Consider the following 15,331-nt stretch of genomic DNA (forward strand, 5'->3'; position numbering starts at 1 on the left):
AAACGTTGTTTTCGAGAACAGAATGTTACAACTCATGTTGAGTATTAAAGACTCCCAAGACCAGACGGTTATTACCTTTGAAAAGTGGGGTAATATTGGACATATAACATAGAGTACAGCAATTTATCGGCGGAATGTATACGTTCAGAAACTCTCCCTCGGCAGTTCCACGCAAAACTTCTACCTCCATATATTTCATGTACGGTTAGGGGACGGTGGGGAGTCACGTATTCTGATGATGACACGACTCACTTGGGGCTGTGTTTACGCAGCATGCTGCAACACAGTCCCACGCATGGACGAGTCCAGAACAACCCACTGCCGGCATCTATTGCACTTCACCGAAGTTTGAGTGTGGGGGATACTGTGTGATACAATGAGCACAAATTGAACCTGGGTTTAGCTCCGTTCCGGCACGGACCAAGAGAAAGAAGCCAGAGTAGGCATTCCCTGATATGCTGCTACAAAAAATACAAACATGTGTACACTGAGGTGGCATCCGTTGGCTGGAGTACGGGTGTTGTATGGTTGCGGGTAGAACTGGCAAAAATCGATGGCACTATCGATAGTATCGATTTTTATTATTATTTTAATTTCAATATCTATTGATAGTTTTGTATGTAGATATTATCGGATTAAAACATCTAACCAACAATTTATTGAAATGAATAGAAATTACGCGGCTTTTCGGTTTTGTGGATGTGAGAAAGTAAGTTCGTAGTCACACGTACAAATTTTTCGGAAAAGTAAATAGTATGTTTGTGTATTTTTATTAAATGATAGAAATTGTTTTTTTTTCTCTTTATATATCTGTATTTTGCCAGAATTTAAGTATTCCAATAGAATTTCGTATTATTCGAATTTTTTCATTTGTAAATCGAATTTTACCACTAGCAATTTTAAATAAAAAAGTAAATTAAAAATGGAAAAGCTTAAATTACCAATGGAATGAAAATGATCGCCGGCGCCAAAAATGTCACGCTTCGATGTGTGATACCAAAAAAAAGCCGCGTGGTGAAGCAATAATTTTGACATATGGGAAGCAAGCAACGAACTGATTCTGCCACGGCCTTTACCTACCCAAAAAAAGTAAGAAAGTATCAGTCAGTTGTGCCGACAGAGATATACCCTCAGCCTCGAACCTAAAGAAATGAAGCAAACACACTACTTCTGACGTCAATAGGGATTTTTTGAGTTTTTGGGTCAATTACTCAGTAAATATGGATTCGCCCAGTAAAAAATTGAAACTCCCTGCTAGAGTAATCTTGCGGATTTGCCATTTTAGTTGGTGCCGTCAAGGTTTCTTACAGCTTTAAGGCCATTATCTCAGGAAGTATGGACTTGCCCCCGAAAAAATTGTACCATCGTAAAAGGGCCGTAAGAACAATATGCTGAAACAAGTAAGAACGGCGTTAAGTTCGGCCGGGCCGAACTTGTTATACCCTCCACCAAGATTTGTATTGAAGTAAAATGGAACAATTTCTCTTCGTGTATGAATAAGACAAAATTCCAAATTTCAGCAATTTCCGTAAAAAATTTGGCTAATTTTCACAATAACCACATTCGGGAGGTACCGCTCTATGTAGGCTATATTAAGACATGGACCTGTACCGACAAATTTCTTGGGGAAAGTTCTATACCCCCAACCAAGACTAAGTACCAAATTTCAGCCATTTCGGTGTATTATTGTGGCCACAACCTTCAAAATACCGAAAATCGGGAGGTACCGTTCTATGGAGGCTATGTGAAGGCGTGGACCTATACCAACAAATTTCAGGTGGAAAGTTTTATACACCCAACGAAGTACCAAATTTCAGCCATTTTGGTGGATTATTGTGGCCACAACCTTTAAAATACCGAAAATCGGGAGGTACCGTTCTATGGGGCCATATGAAGGCGTGGACCTATATCGGCAAATTTCTAGGGGAAAGTTCTATACCCCCAACCAAGACTAAGTACCAAATTTCAGCCATTTCGGTGTATTATTGTGGCCACAACCTTCAAAATATCGAAAATCGGGAGGTACCGTTCTATGGGGGCTATGTGAAGGCGTGGACCTATACCGGCAAATTTCTGGAGAAAAGTTTTATACCCCCAACGAAGACTAAGTACCAAATTTCAGCCATTTCGGTGGATTATTGTGGCCACAACCTTTAAAATACCGAAAATCGGGAGGTACCGTTCTATGGAGGCTATATTAAGACATAGACCTGTACCGACAAATTTCTGGGGGAAAGTTTAACACCCCCAACGAAGACTAAGTACCAAATTTCAGCCATTTCGGTGGATTATTGTGGCCACAACCTTTAAAATACCGAAAATCGGGAGGTGCCGTTCTATGGGGGCTATATGAAGGTGTGGACCTATACCGGCAAATTTCTGGGGGAATGTTCTATACCCCCAACCAAGACTAAGTACCAAATGTCAGCCATTTCGGTGTATTATTGTGGCCACAACCTTCAAAATACCGAAAATCGTGAGGTACCGTTCTATGCGGGCTATGTGAAGGCGTGGACCTATACCAATAAATTTCAGGTGGAAAGTTTTACACACCCAACGATGACTAAATACCAAATATCAGCCATTTTGGTGGGATAATCAAGCTAAAACCTCAAAAATACCGAAAATCGGGAGGTACCGTTCTATGGGGGCTATGTCAAAACGTGGACGGATATATCCCATTTTCAATACCAACCATCCTGGAAGTAATAAAAACTTCGAGCTTAAAAATTGCGAGCTGTATCTTGATTTCAACAGACAGACAGGCGGACGGACGGACGGACAGACGGATATGGTTAGATCGACTTAGAATTTTATGCTAATCAATAATATATATACAAATTTAATTATACCCTACATATGGTGGAGGGTTTAAAAATTCAAAACAATCCGAGAGTAGATCTTAAACTTAACTTTCTCCGAATTTTGTGTGGGAGTTACCCGAAGGAGTGGACAGATATAGTCCATATTCGCACCTGAAATTAATATTACCATATGCCTAATTCCGTTACTTCCTTCCAGAGTTATCGTGCGTATCATTTTAGCGAAAATTTTTGAACTTTTGTAGGGAATGTACCAGAAGTGGACCGATATGGTCCATTCTCGAACCTAAACTAAGTTTTTTTTCAATTGAACTAGCTGCAATTTGCCATTTGAGCTTCCTAGCGATCACAACACCTCTCCACTAAGATGCATTTTCTGACCTAACTTAGACATTTAATCATTCCATTTTAGTTCAGAACATTTTATGGCGAAGGGTAACCAAAGTTCTGCCCGGTCGAACTTAATGCGTTTTGCACTTGTTTTATTTAATATATATTTCACTAAAATGATTTATTTTTGCTAATATGAAGTATAATTAGAAGTCTAATTAATATGACCAACTATGACTAAGTCTTCTCAGAATTAACATATAATTAGCATATTAACGTATATATAATAATAAATATACCAATGATCTTGAACTTGAAATATCTTAATTAAATTATTGCACTATTTATAAGATATTTTATTAGGCCACGTATCATTCAAAAAAAAAAAATATATATATATATATAATGCATTATAAAAAAACCAAAAAAAAAAAACATTTATTATGGCTTTAGTGATTATAAAAAAAAAAAAACAAAAACAAAATTGCTTGAAATTACAAACGCATGACTAATATGAGAGTACAATATTACCTTCGGCTTAACTTTAAGTTGATAAGATTCATTAATATTCGCAAACCGAAATGGATGACATAAAAAGTTAAATGACCTATGACTTCGATAAGATACTAACAGCCGAAGAAATTAATATACCATATATGTATACGAAGAAATTTATACCAAAAAATGAAAGGGAATTAACAAATAAAAATTAAAAGTAGTATACAGTCCAGCTTCCCTATAACGAATAATTTTGTACAACGGATTGTCTTAAAGACCAAAATAAGTGAATTTTGACACAAAGTAGTCACTGTATAGCGAAGTTTCTATATAACGTTTTAATTGTTTTGTCCCCAACAACTACGTTATAGAGAAGTTTGACAGTAGTTGTACAATTTCAGGTCATGGTGTCTACAAAAAATATTCTATCGTAACTGTATGCATTTTAACGGGAGTGTAGGTGTAAATATGAGAAAATTACAGACTTACTTGTGTTTTTTTTTTGAATATCTATGCAGTGTGACTGACAATTGTGTAATGAAATCTGATAGGCAATTGTATGTAGAAAACCTCAACAATAAAACAGTTATTTGACATTCTATTGTTAAGATTTTCTTTATTTTTTTTTTTTTTAATCATTAAAAATGTTAACTACAAATGTTTGTTGTACGAGTATTGGGGTTACGCACAGATGCTGGTATCCAAATTGCATCAGTTGTCCATCAGTTAAGACTGAACAATCTTTTGTAATGCTTACACCATTCATTCATTGTTTTGGTTTTTACTCTCCCACCTGTCAGTTTGATGGCTGGAATAACAAAAATGCAATCGTAATAAGTTACATGGCATGGTGGTGTGTAAATTATCTTAATTGTTTTACACTAAACAAAAGGAAATTAAGAAACTGCTTTTTCAACAATAAAATATCAAAACAGAAGTGGGAATTTTCTTGAATCAGTTAATTGTGTATTTAAATATTTTTTATTTGTTAAAAATTACAAAAGGTGTTATGAAAATTTTTGTAGAACAAAACAAGTAAGAAAAGGCTTTAGTCGGGACGGGGACGAATTTTTGATACCCTACACCACTACCCCTGTGCATAAGATTTTCAATGGTAAAGGTTTTTTTTTGGGAATATTATCTAAATACAATCAAACTCAATATGTTCATTCCTCTCTGGGACACCCATTAGCCAACAAAATTTCCTGACGATCCGATCAAAATTGCGACCTGTAGAGTGATTACAAAAAATGGAAAAATTGGATGCATTGGATTGGATGTGATAGCTCCCTTGTTTGACCACCTTTGCCTACCTATTTTGCATTAATTCAACGGTGATATTTTCGTCTTCCATTGACAGGCTTTGCCGTTGGAATACTCCTATTAGAAGCTGATCCCGACCAATACTCTGTGGGACCCGCATCTCCGTTGTTTGATAACCTACTCGAACCTACCTTGCATCGTTGTATAGGTGTGATTTTCTACTTTCATAGCTAGGCTTTGCATTTGGAAATTCCCCAACCAAAGCTTAGATATTCGTCATTACAACTAAAATCGCAAACATGAAAATTTTTGTTGGATTAGCGACTATTGCGATATCTTCGTCGTTTGACCTTCTACGAAAACCTACTTTACATCGTTATTAAGGTGATATTTTTTCTTTCATTACCAGGATTTTATGGGGTATACATTTTATAGAAGCGGAGATATTCGCTTTGTAATAAAACATTGACTTGTTCTTCAAATAAGTTTTTTGTCCATTCCGACCCATGAATATTATCTTGCCATCACCAAAATCAGTAGTCTACTTCCTTTCCGGGACCCACATTAACCATAGTTTCGTGATGATTCGATCAAAATTGCGATCTGTGGCGTGATTTCAAAAAAATAGAAGAATGGGATGTATTACCGACTATTGCGATATCTCCGTTGTTTGACCACCTACGCCAACCTACTTTGCATCATTCTAAAGATGGGATCTTCTACTTTCATAGTCAGGCTTTGATTTTGGAAAGTCCCTAACAAAAGCTGTAATATTCTTCATTATAATTAAAATCGCAAAAATGAAAAGTTCGGTTTTATTTGCGACTATTGTGATATCTTCGTTGTTTGACCACCTACGACGACTTTACATCGTTAGAAAGGTGATATTTTCTACTTTCATTGTCAGGTTTTGCTTTTGGTATACCCCTTATATACGGACGGACGGACACACATAGTCAGATCGACTCAGCTCGTCGAGACATTAATTTTGGTATATAAATGTATGGGTCTAAAACCATTATTTCGATGCGTTACATACTTTTTGGGCAAAAACGACTTATAATACCCTCCCCACATGGTGGTTGTCCTTGTCCTAATACACGACTTGTAGAGAAGTTTTACATGGCTAAAATACTCAGAAAATGTCGTCAACATTACTGAAGGGTATTTTGCCACCGTTGAAAATTTTATGTTGCATGGCTGGGGAATCGTTTTGAAAAAAAGTGGTAAAGCTACCCATGCTGCAATGTATGTATAAAAATTCAATTGGACAAATGATACGCTGAGCACCATGTAATTTGCAATAATGCAAAAACTGGGAATGGGGAAATGTGGTTCTCTACACAAAAGCCATTATATATTAGGCATTAGGCCCGTTATTTAGCAGACGCGTTATTGCAATTTGCATCAGGGGGAATGGTCAGTAGTTCTTTTTCCATATGAAGGCTGCAGGTGTATATGTATATGCCCTCCAGGAAATAAAATATAGACCAAAAATATCTTTTTATATTTCATACAAAAGTAATAGTACATTTCACCCGCTAAATAATATCAGATCAAAATTGTAGACATATTCTTCTAACCAAACTTTTACCTCGTGATAAATTTTTTGATTATTGAGCCATAGTGTGTTTATGATTACACTACAAACAAATAAGTGGGTATATTAGGCTGTAACTCTGTAATCTTATCATGTACACCAACACAATTGGCATTATATACTCTTAACCGAGGCGATCGGACTATTAGTGCGACCTACAATGCAGATACAAAATCGGTTAAACATTTTGTTTATTATACCCTCAGCATTTATGCTAACGAGGGTATATACACTTACATACGGGCAAACTGTGCCTCATCGAAATAGTGGTTTTAGACACCAAATATGTTTGGACGTAACCCGTTTCAGACAATTTGGAGTTGATTTAGCCATGTCCGTCAGTCCGTTTGTCTGTCTGGCTGGCTGGTGCGCACTGTCCACAAATTTGTCTTTCGTAATATTTTGTCCAAACTTAGTTTAAGTTCGAAGATGGGTTATATCGGTCCACTCCTTCCGGTACCTCCCCCACAAAAGTTCGAAAATGTTCGGAAAATTTTAACTCTTGAAGGGAGTAACTAATTTGGTCCATACTTTGCACATCGTGAAATTTTTAGCAGACTTATATGAGACTCCAATATTGACTCAATCGATCCACTCTTTCGGATACCTACCACACAAAATTTCGGAAAAGTTCAGTTTACGACCTGCTCTCGAATCTCTCTGATTTTTGTTGTTACAACTAATATTCACTGCGCTCTATACGACGATACAAGTTTCATCAAGAAAATAACCTGAAAGGTGCGAAAAACCCCTATGGCGCCATCAGTAGGGGTTGGAGCGCAAGATAACTCTCGTACGGATCTGCTGATTCGGTCCAAATTTTGGTCTACGTAATATTTTGTCCAAACTTGGTTTAAGTTCGAAGATAAGCCATGTCGGTCCACTCCTTCAGGTACCTACCCATAAAGGTTTAAAAATATTCGGACTCTTGAAGGGAGTCAGCAAATTTGGTCGACTCTTAACACATCCTAATATATCTACAAGATATAGATCACGATCGAATATGGACTATATTTGTCCACTACTTCGGGTACCTCCCACACAAAATTTTGGATAAGTTAACTTTAAGACCTGCTCTCGAATCACTTTGATTTTGTTGAAGCAACTTGCATTCGCTATCTCAAGTACGACAGTAAAAGTTTTTTCAGAAGCAAGTCCATACTTCTTGAGAAAATAGCTCGAAAGGCGTAGAAAACCCCTATGGCACCACATGCAGTGGCTGGAGAGCACGATAACTCCCGAACTGATCAACCGATTTGGTCCAAAATTTGGCCTTCGTAATATTTTGTCCAAACTTACTTTCGAAGTTCGAAGATGGGCAATATATCGCCAATAACAGTAGGTGTCTATTCTGGTCTGAATCCGACCTCCATGCAAAATTTCGTGACGATCGGTCCCTAATTGCGACCTGGAGTTTGATTACAATTTGTAATGGACAGACGGACGGACGGACACACATCTCAAAATCGCTTTATCTCGTCGAGATATGAATTTTGGTATACCACATTGGGGGTAACCGCCGAATATTTCGCGGTGTTACATGAATTTTTACCAAAACAAAATTATAATCCCCTTTTCACACAGTGCTGTAGGTATAACAAGACATGAAAATTTCATGCCAAAGGATTGGTGAAAATGACATGCCAAAGCATTGTTGAAAATGACATGTCAATGCATTGGTTAAAATTACATATGTAGGATCCAGAAATGAATGTGATATTTTGGGGGTCACGTTCATAAAATATTCATGAGTGAAAATGATAAAAAAGATGATATGCCAGATCACTTGCATCTTTCATTAAATAGCATCCTTGGCATCGAACATTTTACTGGGTATGTATTAGGGATATAACTTTTTGCACTTTTTTGCACATGAAAAACTATTATGAAAAAAGGTGTAATTTTTTCTCTATCGCGAAAAAAGATTCCGCACCAAATGCATTGAAGTTCAGTAATGCATTTTTCAATTTTATCTGTTATAACAATATATTTGCTTTTCATTAAAATTTTTATTTTTTTGTAATCTAATTTAAAATCATTATCAAACCGTTCTGGGCCAATTTGTTCTCAAATCGCGCCATTTCGGAGCATATTAGGAACTTTTGACACTATTGCAATTTTGGGTTTTTCTTTATAAACTCGTGAATTTTATTCAAACAAAGCAAATTTAAAATTTTAAGTAGAAAAAATATCAAAAGGGTTTTAGTAATCACGGTCGGTGCGGAAACTTTTTTCACCGAATCGATCTTAGAAACTAGTTTTCATTATTAGGACAAAATTCGCCACATGGTACCGGTGTTGTATTTTTATAGAAAACAAATACGAATCTCACAGGCAATGTCAACAAAAACAGCCTGTAACTTTCGCGAATTCGTTGCAAATGACCCCATATTCTCTTGTCCGATAGGTACAAAAAATATAAACATAAAATTCACGAGTTTATAAAGAAAAACCAAAAATTGCAATAGTGTCAAAAGTTCCTAATATGCTCCGAAATGGCGCGATTTGAGAACAAATTGGTCCAGAACGGTTTGATAATGATTTTAAATTAGATTACAAAAAATAAAAATTTTAATGAAAAGCAAATATGTTGTTATAACAGATAAAATTAAAAAATGCATTACTGAACTTCAATGCATTTGGTGCAGAAACTTTTTTCGCGATAGAGAAAAATTAACACCGAATTTCATAATAGTTTTCCATGCTCTACACGGCTATGTGATGGTATTTTTTTGGTTATAGCCCTAATGTATATACTATGTATGGGTCACTAGAGTCAAGATCAAGCGTGATAAGTACTGAACAGACTGGTATATAAGGAGGTCAAGGTCTTTTCCTCCGCTTCTTGTACGATCCTTTCGCAAAAAGTTGTACCCATCACAACGTTGTAATGGCGAGTTCTGTTCCCTGGACCGCGGCGACCATGATGTTCTTTTGACTCATAAAGTCTAAAATTTTGCTAACTTTGTTGCGAAGAAATTGAATTGCAGTGATAGGGCATTTTCGGGGCGCTGAACAACAACATGTGACGTTAGATATTGTGTATTTTTTGTTGATGAGACTGCGTTGGTGTCTTGTATTCCGACGACGACATAGTTGGAGATGGTCTGGAGTAGCAAACAGCAACATAACACCTTTCGCAGTAGTCCTGGAGACGGCTAAGGCCAGAGCGGCCTCGGAAGTTCACCCACATATGGCGGATGCGTCGTGCTGGACCAAAATATCTCGGAACAGACATTCCGGAATATATTGCCGCTATCATGGTGAAAAAATATACTAACACTAACACATACGTTTATGATACTGGGGAGTTATGCTTTAACTTCTTTACCATAACGGGTTTGGTGTCCTCCGTCTGGGAACGTTCTCGCTTCGAATTAGATGAATCCACAAAATTTTTTGGCTGACAAACAGCTTCTGGCTGAAGGCTAAAAGTTCACCTTCGGGGTTTGTTTGTTTTAATTAAATTTTCTGCATATGACGTTCCCACGAGTATGCCGTAAGGGGATGGACCATCGTACCTAATTGGATGATCTTCTTCCTATAACTACCATTTATTGTTGTACACACGATAGCTCCTGAGCATATAAACCGATACGTTCCAAACTCTTCACTTCCAAACATAGATTTAGTTCGAAGTTGGGTCATATCGGGCCACTTCTTCTGGTACATCCTCCACAAAAGTTCAAATTTGTTCTGGTACGCATGGTCGAGGGGAGTAGCCGATTTGGTCCAAACTTTGTATATCGTAATGTTTCTTCGACACATAGATCAGATTCGCACAAATGAAGTTTAACGGCAGTCTTGGATCGATTTTATACCCCCCATATAACTGTACCACCCGATTCCAGATATTTTGACGTTTTTAGCTAAGTTTTTTAGCCGATTTAGATATAATTTGGCATTTAGGGTTCCCAGTGGTAATGAAACTTCTCCACCACAAAATTATGGACATAGGTCCACCTTTTTATAGCCCCCATATAAGGGTACCATCAGGTTTCGGGTATATAAACGCTTTTAGCTACGTTTTCAGGTAACTTCTTCATCTAAATTGTGGGCATTAAAGTTGGGAAATCTAGTTCCCGGATCGGATCGATCTTTCTAGTTCCTTTTACCAAAAGGAACTAGTTCCTTAATATAGTTCCATAGTTCCAAATAGTTCCGTGAGCGATATAGTTCAATGAATCTTTCACATTCATCGTTCTTTCTGTTTCCTTCGTTCCAAATAGTTCCGAGCAGGGTTTCGGAGTCGGAGTCTACGAGTCGGAGTCGAGCAATTTTGCTGGAGTCGGAGTCTGAGTCGAAAAAAATAACTCGACTCCGACTCCGGGCAAAATCCGCGTTATAGAAGTATAACATAAAATTTGGAACAAGAACATTTTTTTAAAAATCATTTTTTTAAAGTTATGTATAAGAAAACATATATGCAAATGGTATATTATACTAAGTTAAGGGACGATTCACAGGATACTATCCTCTGAAGTGTAGTCTATTCATCCCTGTTTTGTTGATCCAATTGATTCTTTACATTTTTGCAAACAAAAGTCATGATCTATGACAATCGAATTAAGATTGGACTTGTAACCTCTTTCGTCAGAAGTCTTACTGCTCTTCTCACAAAGGTCTATTGGTATTCTCATCCAGTTTTTTATGAGAAGTCATCCTTGTCTTCCATTAAAGAGAGTGTGGTCCCTATGGGAAATCTTACTGAATACCCTGTGGCACAAAATGGAATTCAAGATCTAGTGGTGGAAAAATTCCTTTTCGGAATAAAAGCCCCAATTGAGAACCCCAAAGGATCCCATAGCTGAAATTTCTGAATTATGACGTAATGCTTTTTTTTATTGACCCCCATCCCTCATTGAGAAAATAGCATTATATCTCAGTTTGGAGACATTGTTTCACCATTTTTAGATGACATGTTTTCAGTGAGGAACCTTTCTTTCTATATACTCGGTGAGGGCTTTAGATGTAGACATTCAAATAACCGGATCTGTCCGCCAGGAACAGATATAGTTCATGTGTATCCGAGTTTTCTACACAATCACATACGAAATTCAATGAAATATATGTATAATCAAAGTTTTCATGAGAAAGGATCGGGTAAAAGTGATAAAGAAGTGAAAACATGGCAATATCGATTTCTTGTCCTAGTGGGCCGACTCTACATAGAGTTTTCCTAGCAACATTTTTGTAGAATATTTTCATGCACGAAATCTCATCGTGTGCTAATTTTTCAGTTCCCGAAAACTTTAATCTTCCTACGTGCTGGGTAGAATACACACTATATCTCAAATATTTCCACACCAATGTTCAAAATGTGTATAAATTTCAGAAAAAATTAGAATGTATAAATATCATAGAATAGGTAGTAAACTTTGTAAGTCGATCGGAACAATATTGCCTTAGTGTGAGCGTTGGATTGGAACAATTTATTTTATTTGCCGCATAAACTGTGTTTTTCTCGAAACCGGACACCAAAATTTATAACAAGTGGTTTATTAGTTTTCGAGCTAACGTCGGCACCCCACAATTCTTTAATAAAAACAGGGTTTCGTAAACGGTCTCAAAACTTCGTAATATTTTTCTCTTTCAGATGAAAAAAACAAAACTGCCAAAAAGTTACGTAGTTTTCTCGGAAAAAAATCAAGAAAAATGGCTGTTACTGAGCTTCACAACTGGGGATCTCCTTTTGAGGCTAAGCACACTACAATGTTGGCTTACATCCAGTTTGAAACTTGGTCATGAATTGCATTGAATTGATCCTTCATTTTCACTTATTTTGAAAGCTTAACGATTTTCTCAGGCGGAAGAATTCCGTCCAGAAAATACTCGTGAAAAAAGGAAAACCGACAAAAACGTTCTAACTTTGCTATTTTCCAATGTAAGATTCGGCAGAAACAATATTGATATGTTCGAATGTATTCGAACGAATGTCCTTTCTAATGAATATGGAAGGAAAAACTAACACATTAGCCTATATAGGCCAAAATATAGGAAAAACATACCATTTTGTGCAAATTTTATTCATTTTTATTGGTATAGGATTTAACTCTCGGAGTCGACTCGGAGTCGGAGCCGGAGTCGTGAAAAAAACTCGTCTGGATTCGGAGTCGAGCCAAAAATACCTCGACTCCGAAACCCTGGTTCCGAGAGCGATAAAGTTCCATGAATTTTTCTCTTTCATCGTTTTTTTCTGTTTCCTTCGTTTAAAAATAGTTCCGAGAGCGATATAGTTCCATGAGTCATTCTGAATTATCGTTCTTTTTGTTTTCTTCTTTCCAAGTAGTTCCGAGAAGAAATAGTTCAGTTATCGTTCCTTTTGTTTTATCGTTTGGTGGCATTGACATACTAATTTGCCAGTGTCGCAAAATAAGAAAAAATAACGCAACGAAAAAAGATCGACGTAGGTGATAAATTAAAGGAACTAGTTCGTTCCGAAACTACACAACTCTAGTGGGCATAGGTACTTTTCGTAACAGAAGGAAAACTTATTATTCCATATTAGCCCAGAATATTTCATGGTGGAGGGTATAAAACATAGATGAATAAGATCAGCACTCGTCTTTACGTTTTCGTACGATTCACCATACAAGTGCTCTCTTCGTGTTCGTCATTGGTATAAAAAGTTCGGCCCGGCCGAGTATAAAGCTTTTTTGCTTGCTAAATTTGCATATAGTAAATTTTTAAACTAAAGCTGTAAAAAACCACGGCCACTTACTAAAGTGGCTAATGCAAAAAATAACTCTCGAGATCTCGATTTAATCGAAACTGTGCTCGTCATAATAGTTCTACCCAACACATCAAATACCAAATACATTTCTTCATTATTAAAAACGTGAATCTAACTTCATGCTTTTCTTTAAATTTCAGCACCAAGAGGTCTCTTCTCGCTACCCAATGAATATAATATTTTCTCACCGGAATTTTGGAGTTTTCTTAATCCTACAACACGGGCGCCACATCGTCCAACATCCACAGCTAGAGCAGCTCCATCGAGTACTAAGAAACCACCCAAGAAATATATGCCACCCCAGCAGAGTGGAGGGAAGGAAGAAAAATTTAAAACTAAAACAACATATCCGACCACAACAACAACAACTCCAAGACCAACAACACACATAATACCAGAAACTACAAATCGTAAGGAAGAAGGACCATTTCGTATAGCTTTGCCTACCTTTAACATTCTTGGGGCAAGAAGGGAAACCAATTCCCAAACAGACAAAGATAAACGAAATGTTGAAGATAGCAGCAGCAGTGATGATTTACGTGCCAAATTCAACTGTCCCCGGGAGAGTGAAGTTCGTTTTCAACTGTTTCCAAAAATTTGTAAAATAGATGATGACTGTGCCGTCTGGAATCGTGGTGAAATATGCTGTGAAATTTTCGGGGCCAAAAGTTGTGTATCTGGTATACCAAAACCCCTGGAAGAGGCACAACATTCACGTAAGTTGTTGCTGAATGAGTTAAGAGAACTGATCAAGTCTGTAACTGAATATCATTGAACTGATTTAATTAAAGCAATACTGGGTCTGATACCGCGTAAGTGTCCGGATCGGCCATTGGCGGAATTATGGTGGGAGGTGAAAGAGTGTGAGACGGATATGGATTGTTGGCCGCGGGTTTGTTGTCCAGATGGTAGGAGGCGTTATTGTCGAACATCACAGCCGGAGTTGAATACAGTGCCGGTACCGGTGCAGAGGTCTTTCAATTATTGTGAGTATAAAATAATTATTCCAAAAATTAAAATATAAAATTATTAATTTTCTTTTAACAGTGACTGAATACTTGGAATGTACCGCTCCACCACCACCCATCTTTGATCTGCATCCCAAGGCATGCACCTCTACGCTGGACTGTTTTCCAAATGTCTGCTGTCAAGAGGCTGGTTTACGCCATTGTAGACCACCGAAAAAATCTGTTCTCACCATGTTGGCCAATGTTTTCAATGTTGATTTAGTTAAGCGTCTAACACAAAATATTGTCATTAAATAAATCACTCATTATTGTTCATAAGTCAAAACTTTCACTTATGTTTACGGAAAGACCCATATAGGTTTTTAAGTTCATATCATTTTTTTAACTACGTATTTTTCTTTGTTTGTTTGAAAACTAAGACGACATTCTTTTTTTGTTTGTAAATATTTATTGTCAGTCAGTGTTTTTTGTTAGTATGCCTTATCTTGCCCATTATTGTTTTTCTTCGTATTTAGTTACGTTCTAAATTTTTGTATATAGTTTAACTTTATATGATATCACTGTCAACAGGCAGGTGTATCAACACTAATATCAGATTAATAATAATTGTTGTTTTAGTTGTAAAAAAAATCATATATTAGTTTTAGGAAAAAACATCCATTCATTCTATTTTAAATGTTTTATTTCAAAGTTGTTTTTTTGTAAATAAAAACAAATTACTAATAGATTTTATCATTAATTATATGTTTAAAACTGCTGTTAAATGTAAAATGTAAAGGTAAAAATGGGAGATTTTACTGATCCATCTTCCATCTCCAGTGTATACAAACATCCCGTGTTACCGACTGGCGAGGTACCTCCAATCCCCGTTTACTCAGGATAAACATTTAAGTTGAGACGTCGCACTGTGTGGCCAAAATGTTTTTTTTAGTAAAAATCTAAAAGGAAGACCTTTGAAATTTGGATATCTTTTATTTTACATAGTTACACTGTGTGTAATTTTTTGAGTCATGTGATAGAACACCAAAAAAAAAACAGAAGACACGTTTCTCGCCGTTTTTTTTTATCTCATCAACTTTCGCGGTTATAGGCCCACAAAGGTTTGAGGCTTTGATGT

The 15,331-nt window shown here is 36.7% G+C and overlaps 1 protein-coding gene across 1 annotated transcript in view; it reads left to right on the forward strand.

The window, feature by feature from the left end:
• The window catches only part of LOC141391332 (uncharacterized), a 37,294-nt gene extending 22,341 nt beyond the window's left edge, over positions 1–14,953 (forward strand). The window contains exons 2-4 of the mRNA XM_073964240.1: positions 13,387–13,962; positions 14,038–14,232; positions 14,294–14,953. Of these exons, the coding sequence (XP_073820341.1) occupies positions 13,387–13,962; positions 14,038–14,232; positions 14,294–14,511 (989 nt within the window). The 3' untranslated portion in view covers positions 14,512–14,953. The remainder of the gene's footprint in view (positions 1–13,386; positions 13,963–14,037; positions 14,233–14,293) is intronic.
• The last annotated feature ends 378 nt before the right edge of the window (positions 14,954–15,331 follow it).

This window comes from Musca autumnalis, unplaced genomic scaffold (assembly GCF_047663935.1).
Source record: "Musca autumnalis isolate F117 unplaced genomic scaffold, ASM4766393v1 scaffold_1, whole genome shotgun sequence".
Classification (NCBI taxonomy): Eukaryota; Metazoa; Arthropoda; class Insecta; order Diptera; family Muscidae; genus Musca; species Musca autumnalis.